Genomic DNA, 8,848 nt, shown 5'->3' with positions numbered 1-8,848 from the left:
TAACATCAATAACAGTAGTATTAGCATGACCTTTGTCTTTTAAAAGTCAGAGGTTCAATTCTACCATAGTTATATGTGTAAAACACAGATTATTGCATAATGATATAGAGTTTACCTTTGCCTCCTTCAGAATTGGAAGTCCGGGATTCAGCTCATAAGCACTTCAATATTAGCTTCATAATTCCACAACTAAATATGGATTTCTTATCCAAGTGCAACCTGTATCTCCCTGATGCAAAATTATTGAGATGGAAGGCATTAAAAGGGAAGTTGTACTCAAAATAACTGTACCAAAAACTTCGTTACCCAAAAACTTTGATCAGTGGTCTGTAGGAGCTGAGTGTCACAAACTCCATTTACTGTGGAACAATATTCAGGCAAAAGGCAGTAGTCATGCTATACAAGTCAAGAAAGAAAGTCAACTAACACATTTGGCTATCTGCCTATGCTCTTGACAAGAAAAAAAGAGAAAAAGGTAAAGAATTCCATGAACAGGTTATAGGAGCAAAATGGTCCAATGAAGAGTGGATGAGACAGAGATGGATAATAGTTCCCTTTGCCTCATCTGTACAATTACATTGCAGGGTCTTCTACCTGAGAACAGTAAAGACAATGTCAGGAAAAATGATTCTAGAATGATAGAGCTCAACTGATGAGAATACAGTGCGAACTGACCTTCTGTACAGAACTTTGACGTCTTGTCCAAGAAGTGGGGTTTCTAGAAAATTATCGCCACATTGTTTCACATCGACAGTTTCTACTTCAAAGTCATGATAGCCACAATACTCGTTCCATTCAAACCACATCTTTGCAATCAGTTCCTTCTTGAAACAAGTACTGTGATCTCCCTCTTCAGGTGAATCGCCAGCCACCAATCTATATGCAAAAACTTTCTTTGTTTGACCAGGACGGAATGCACGGCCAATTGCCTGGCGAGTCACTGAGGGATTAAGATGAACATCCAAGATGATGATACGTGATGCCCCTACCAAAGATATGCCCTCCCCACAAGCCTTAATGGAGCCAAAGAAGACTCGGGCATCGGGCGAGTTGTTGAAACGTTCCATCGACCATTCCCGTTGCTCAGGAGTTGTTTCACCAGATATCATAAAGGTCTCTCTTCCTGGACTCCAACCCTTCTTCTGCACAACCAATCTCTCCATGAATTTCAAAGGAAGAAGGTATTGGCTGAAAACCAGTAGCTTCTCCCCAGTAGTAGCGCACAGATTCAGCAGATTAAGAAAGAATTTTGTCTTCACTCCATCTTTAACATCCATCTTATCAATGACTTCATCTATTTTATCATCCGTAACAGCAGCATTAACAGAAAAAACATTCAACTTTGGATGCAAATAAACAGCACTACCAGCAGAGCTTATTTTGAACTTCCTGTTAAACTTTTTTACTTTTTCACCTTCATGCTTTTGTTTAGAGGTGAGATTTAATACCACAGTGAAGTCAACCAGTCCAGGGAGCTCATCGAGAAAATCTCCTTTATAATAATGTAGAATCTTGCTGGTCATCTCACGTAAATCATGGATGACACTCACTTTCCTCCTAAAATCTGTATCCTTCTGAAGCGTATGTTCCACCAGGTCATAAAAGGCAGCATCCACCCCAGCTTTGAACTGCTTCCTCGCACCAGGTATATCTACTCTTGACATGATACGTTTGATAATAGGTCGAGAAGTTTCTGATCTCATAAACTTTGGTCGAACAAGATTCACTATATTGAATACCTCTTTAACATGATTTTGATATAGAGTTCCTGAAAGAACCACTTTTCGTGGAGTTCTAACTTTAGCAAGAGTTTGCAAAGTATCAGTGTTCTCATTTCTTGGTGTATGCCCCTCATCTAGGATAAGAATTGTTGGAACCTGGAGCAATATATTTTGACATGCAGTTGATGCAGCACTGGTCTCAACGTCACAGACAATTGTGGAAAATTGTTTGTATCCTAAGAACAGAATGCTCTTATGCTCGACCCACTGATTCAGTACTGTCAGCTGTTGAGCCCTATTATCTGCTTTAACCGAATAGAAATCATAAAGTGGAATGTCTTCCACTTGCCAAATCTGAAACTCCTTTTTCCATGTAGCCAAGATTCCTTTGGGAAGTACAACCAAGGGTCTAGCCTGTGGATACTTAGCTAAAAAACTTTGCATGAAACTGATTATCATAAATGTTTTTCCAGATCCGGGAGCGTGGGCCAAAATGCAGCCTCCTGGATTGTCACTAACCAAGTTGCTTATTAGAAAATTGAAACCCTCAATTTGATGAGGTTTCATTTGCTTCATATGCCTAGGGTGTGCAGAAATTTCAGTTACGGTCAAATCATCTTCTGAAATTTTAACTCCAACAATATTGCCTGAATCTTTGTTGCGAGATTCAGATATGTATGTTCTTGTGCTTTTCTTACCCTGGGAATAAAACACAAACCATTTCAAAAATTAAGGTCACAAAAGATGATAGAGATGATAACAATTGAAAATCACAAACAATTTTTAAAATTATATTACTTGAAATAACTAGTTATGTCGGTCCAAATTCTTGAACAGTGGGATTTAATAAGGATGCTCTATAACAATTAGAAGAATTTAAGATTTAATCTTGAATAATAATAATAACAGGGGACTAGTTTTTTTTATCGTAAATCACACAAAGGGGGTGGAATATGTCATTTTTCTTGGAACATATGAGTCATTCATGCTTCTATTTGCAAGTATAAACTCAGAAAAAGCTTTGTTCACGTATATATCTTCAGATGTCACAGTTGAGAATCAAATTAACAAATAAAAACGCTATCCATAGGGCACATACAACAACTACCACCCATGGGCTTATGGGCCACAATTTTAAATTATTCTGCTCATTTTTGTCGAGGGTTTCATAGAACAAAGCAGGAAAACTTGGATTCACACAATTGAGATGCCATGTTGCAAACCAGCTAATTTTGATAAGAAATTAACTGAGATCCTTGTATTACTTTTCCTATCTCAAGTATATGAGGAGTGAGCTAAACACACTTAGCTGTTTAACCTCCGCTCTCTTTAAGCAAAGAAATATGCAAAGCTAGAAGTTACATAAAATGACGATAGAGACAAACCTTGTTGTACTGAAACTCAAAAATGGTCTCGATTCCTCTGTCAATAACTCCACAAATACGACAGACATAACCAAGATCATCCTTCAAGAGAAACGAATGCTCACAGTCCACATCCTCTGTAGTTGGCTGGTTAGATGATGAATCTACAGCGGCATCCAAGTCCTAGGAGATGTTAAAATTACAAGAATTGACTTTAATAGGAAGAAGTTAAATTGTTACTTATTAGTAAAAGGACCGTGACAATAAAGGAAAGAAAGGTGCAAAATTCTACGTCAACCCATACATATAAATAGATTTTTTTCTTTAAACAAGTAACAAACTATTCCCTACCATCGGTAAGCCACAACAATATTCACTATACAAGAATATACAGAGATCCCCTGAAACTGATAATTACACAGCAGAAGAAAAAAAATCTTACAAAAAGCCATCATTTATGACCAGCATTATTTAAGGAATTATTGGAAATAATCGCTAAACAAAGATGACTAATAGCTTTGTATTTAGTTACATAACTTACACCCAACTTCTCGATCCACTAAGTTTTTGTCATGACAAGTCCCTCTGATCTCTTACTATCCAAAATTTTAAAATAATTGTTTTCACAATATTCATCTGGATTAACTTAACTTTGCTTTTGATTTCACTCCAAGAAGACCTTTTCTCTGTACTGATTTCAAACCATCAATGAAATGTTTGTATGCATGTTTGAGAGTAATTATGAAAGTGTTCCCTTTCGTCATTTTTAAAATCACTCCAAAACATACATTTAATCACTCTAACACTAATTTAATATTTAATTGTACACTTTCAAATGTAATTTCATATTAAAAATGGTTATAATTAGAATTTAGAAGTATGTTTCAGAGTGTTTTATCATTTTCAAGATCACTCTCAAGTCTGTCTGTAACGATGCCTATCAACATATATTTAGAAAAACAAATAAGTAATGTTTTTCATTGATGTAATGAAAGGAGACTAATGCTAAAATACAATGAAACAAAAATAAAGCAAAATAAAGCAATTACAACTAATAAAAGAACTAAACAGGAGTTCCAATTTAAAAATAAGCCTTGAATAGAAAAAATCTACAAAGAACTCCATGAGGGAGCATTGAGTCAAGCGGCCCCAAAACATATATACATATACATCTTCAGTCTAAGAAGCAGATGATCTTGATCTTCACTATCAGAGTATCTTAGATACAAATGGAAATGAAACTAACAAAATCATTTATCATTTTTTTGCTGTCTTTTAAGTCATTATTTAACAAGACTCAGACTAGCATCTTTTTAATGGGGTTGCTTTGTTGGGCTGATTTCTTGTTTAGTATGTCCTTGTATTCTTTCATTTTTTCTCAATGAAAGATGTTTTCATCAAAAAACAATACTTAGAATAGCATATTAACCCCGATCCCTAATCAACTGAGGGTATATAATTAGAAATTTAGAATTTGCTATGTTGCAGATTGTAAACAAGAGCTGAAGAAAACTGCAGCCAACGAGACCAAATTTATAATAACAATACCTTAGAACATTCTAATGCCATTTGCATATCGTTCCAAATATCTCCGAGGCCATCATCCTCACTGTTAGCTTGTCCGCTGACTTCATCCTCATCCTCTTCTACACCAATGTAAACACCTTTGTCCTTATTTATAGTTCCACTTTCACCAATAGGAGTTGCTTCCTCCCCATTTGAAGCTCGGCGATCCTGGGAAGTTCGGTGATCCTAACAATCAGTTGATAAATTAGACAGCTATGGTAACAAAAATGGCCAAGGACAAGATGAGAAGAGAGGTAGTATAGTACTGACCCTTCACAATAGAGGCATTCTTAGAACATATACAATTACCCTTGACTCTAAACTTCAATAATATAATTGCATAAAGCAATACTTTAGACATTGATCAATAGGGCAAATCATTGTAAGATTTGAGATTATAAATGTATAGAAAGTTTCATCATGTTATCACTTATCAGTTCTCTTCCCACTTTCAGAATAAGATCTAGAATACTTACTAAAAACATGAAATCACATTTCTTGTGCAAGATGTATCGTTCCAATTTTATCGGATGTCCCCAAAGGAACCAGATGTATGGATTGGGCTTTCATCTTTTGAGATTATTTAATTAGAATAAATGAATAAATTACTTATTTGAATCGAAGTGCTCTCAATTGCCTCTTTCACTTCTGTCAATATGGAATTAAGTAGTGCTTCTTGTTTCGTTAAAAAGAAAAAAGAGAAAAGACAATAAAAAATAAAAAGACACCAACAAACAAGAACATGGAATAAGGGTAAGCTGATGTCTCAATGCATATTCTCCAAACTTCTTTTGAAGTAGTGAGGCATAGCCTACTTTTCATCTTTTGCAAATCTGCATCGTAAATAGAATTCCTCCTCTTAATTGCATATCAGTTCTTGACTACTTGTTCGTATTCTTGTTTGATTGGGAGAGAAAAAAAGGTAAGCAACTACATATGATGTTGATCATTTTTTTGAACAGTATAGACATCGATGATGGATGTATCACAATATTTAATTTCATATAGATGTTTGAATTTAATAAATGCAGCTACAATAACATAGACGTCTAACAAGCTCACCACAATTGCTATGTCCTTGAACAAACTTTGTCCTGGTGGTCTAGGCAGCACAACCTCTTGAAAAGGATGTATAACCCTCTGTTCTTTGCTATCTTCCTCATCAGAATCAATAATTAAAATAGGTAATCGTGATTTCTCAACATTGTTGGAACGAACATCAATAGCAGAATCATCCTCCAAATCAATGAGGTTGTGAACCAACTGCGAAGCTTGATTGTTCATTGCTTCTTTACACTCTCTACTTCTCCCCAGATCAAATAACATACTTGACAATGCAGGATACTTGGCAATGTAAGGACTTAGAACTTGCATCTTACGGGAAACAAGGGCTCCTATCTCTTTAGTGACACTTCCAAAATGACCACAATCCAAACCATCGATCAAATTATTAGTGGCAAATGGATCTGAGTAATCAATTACTTTTGCTGAGTTATTCATTTTGTTTTGTCTCAGTGTGTTGCTTTTTTTAGCAGAAAATGTGGCAGTGCTAGAAAGATCTTTCCCATCACTAGATAATTTTAGTCTCTTATGTTTCCCATAATACAGTCCTGCGAAAGATAGATGGTACATTATCAGTATCTAACTTATGACTTCGATAAAATTTGTAGAATCTTTTTTTTTACAAGAAACAATTTCATTGATCAAATGAAGTATCAACTGTCCAAAGATATACAAGAAGAGCCCGTATTATAGGGCATACAAAAGATGTTTCCAAGTTGTAACAAGAAAGCAACCTTCAATTGTCACAATTTTGGGCACAGCAAAGAAAGACTGAATTCAAGTGTTTCTCGTGAAAAAGAAACTAAATTCAACAATATTGCACCAGAAGAAAAGAAAAGGAAGAGATTAGACGTAGCAAATATGCTGAAAGAAAATAAGACCGGTATCAAATAAAATAAAGCTAGACTGAACTTGAGATGGAGAAAGTATAGAACATCATAGAAGAAAACTGAGTTTTTTCCCCTTTAACTTTAGTTAAAACTGAAAATATTCCTAAACAATATATGATATCCCCTATCGATTACAAAGCATATTTGATACTAGATAAACAAAAATAAACGACTATTTCTCCACATAGAAACTAGTTTAAAGAACAAATGCCTGACATAATCCTCCACGTGACTGTAAAACCATGAATGATATAAGCTGCAAAACAATAACACTTGAAACCAGCTTGGTATGCCTAAGTATTTTGTTTGTTTGAAGAACCCTACCGTCTATTCTGAGTCCTGAAACAGCTAAATGATCAACAGTATCCGATAATTTAACCACAATAATTCCTCAAACAGATATTCCTTCTACCAATACCATCTTATATTCACAAGAAAACCAAAGTCATGTTCACGCACGCAACAGCATGATCAGTCCACAGCATGCAACATTCCATTAACCATACCCAAGTGACCAGAACAATACAAGATCAGTTCACAAAGTGGGGGAAAACCTCATTTAGAGAAGAGAAAGTGTACCATTAGTAGTAGCGTAGCTATTGTGAGAGAAGTCAATGGTGGCGTCCATGGTATGTTCCAAAGTTGAGAAAACACTGAGGCATTTCAACAAACACATAACAGAAAGTGAAGATTGCATTATATAAAAGTGAAATAAATGTAAAAGAAGAAATGGGTTTTCGCGGAGTTGGTGAATAAAACAACAACTGACCTTGAGGAACAGGGAGGGTGGTGAAATTTGGATGAATCAGAGCGAGGAAAGAAACTGAAAACAGAATTAGAAAACCCCAATTTCAGCAATTGAGGGCCGAATTGAAAAAGGAAATTTTACTCACATTTTCTCATTCAAACTGCTGAGGCTCGAGAAGAAGAAGAAGAAGAAGAAAAAGAAGAAGTGAATTGAGTGAGACGAAGGAAAAGAAAGGGCTCTACTCTGCTTCTAGGACTGAAGTTGAAGGGACGCTGATCAAAACGGCGGCGTTTTTTAGGCGGGTGGGGCTCGCCCGAGCGTTGACGGAGGTGGGGTTTTGATTTCGTGGACCAATAAAAAATTCATGAAAAATAGCGATGGTTTTAGTACGCCTACGTTGCCGATTTCAGTCCATATCACGTCACCTTTCCGACTCAAGACAGCCACCGGTTGGGCCTTGGGGTTAATCTTAAATTAGGGCAAGTGCGTCCTTTTTTTTATGGAAGACTCGTACATAGGTCAGTGGTTCTTCCTAGAAATGTATGAATTTACGGTAGAGGTTACCATCACATTTTATAACACATGGTATTATGATGGTCATGTTTAGATTTCTATGTATTACCCTATACCAATAATCATTTTACAAGAGATAGCACTGTGATGGTCATGTTTGAATGTCTATGTGTAACTCTAATGCACTAGTCATCTATTAACGATAGAAATGATTTTGGAAATTGATTAGAAATGACAGTCTCTTACAAAATTGATTTTTTTTTAAATGCTTCAAACAATTTTTCTCCCTCCACCGAGATACTAGCAATTTTTCAAATACTTCCGTTCTTATAATAAATCTCATACCAAATATTTATATTTTCAATTTTTCCAAATTCAATTACTTTTACCAAATATTATATCAAAATTTTGGAGAATCTTTCAAATAGTCTTTAAGTGGATTTTTTAGATGGATCAAACCATTTTGATTTTTTTCTTTTTTATGTTCCTAACAATTTTCCTTTTTAAATTTTGGAAAAGATTAATTTTTAAAAAAAAATTAATATTAATATGTAATCTACAAAATGTCGCTAACGAAAATTAATATTGGTATTTTATATATTTTCCACATCTTACCTAATGTTTTTTTTCTCTCAAAATTTAAGCTTTTTCCATAATTTAAAAATGAAATGTAACCATCCATCCAAAAAAAATTGGTAAATTCATTCGAAAATTTAAAAATACATGTCGTTGTGGAAATAATGGAAATTGACCTAAAATATTGAAAAACTAGGCCAAAGTTGAAAAATATCAGACAAAACAACTTAATTTGGAAAAAAAAATGATAATATCTAATATTGGAAAATATTTGAATAAAATATTATAATCTATTGTAATTCTTACTAAGATGCATGGAGAGGATCCAAAATAATAGATAAGGTTGAAAAAGTTAAGTTTTGAATGATATCTCGTCGAGATACACTGAGAAAAACGACAAAATCTTGG

General features: G+C 34.7%; 1 protein-coding gene across 2 annotated transcripts; it reads right to left on the bottom strand.

The window, feature by feature from the left end:
• Positions 1 to 258: 258 nt before the first annotated feature.
• On the bottom strand, positions 259 to 7,825 carry LOC101207775 (protein CHROMATIN REMODELING 35). Of its 2 annotated transcripts, none has more exons than XM_031881153.1 (7): positions 7,373 to 7,825; positions 7,183 to 7,256; positions 5,714 to 6,261; positions 4,634 to 4,819; positions 3,107 to 3,268; positions 676 to 2,420; positions 259 to 594 (listed from the first exon to the last, which is right to left on the bottom strand). In XM_031881153.1, exons 2-7 carry the CDS (start codon positions 7,229 to 7,231, stop codon positions 591 to 593), a joined length of 2,694 nt encoding a protein of 897 aa, XP_031737013.1. In that variant the 5' UTR covers positions 7,232 to 7,256; positions 7,373 to 7,825; the 3' UTR covers positions 259 to 590. The 2 variants fall into 2 exon arrangements, with proteins under 2 accessions (XP_031737013.1, XP_004150074.1); XM_004150026.3 differs by having other exon boundaries at positions 4,634 to 4,837; positions 7,373 to 7,819.
• Between the last annotated feature and the right edge of the window lie 1,023 nt (positions 7,826 to 8,848).

The sequence above is a fragment of the Cucumis sativus genome, chromosome 2 (genome assembly GCF_000004075.3).
Source record: "Cucumis sativus cultivar 9930 chromosome 2, Cucumber_9930_V3, whole genome shotgun sequence".
NCBI lineage: Eukaryota > Viridiplantae > Streptophyta > Magnoliopsida > Cucurbitales > Cucurbitaceae > Cucumis > Cucumis sativus.
The sequence above is the reverse complement of the archived record's forward strand: the minus strand, read 5'-3'. Positions and strand labels throughout refer to the sequence as shown.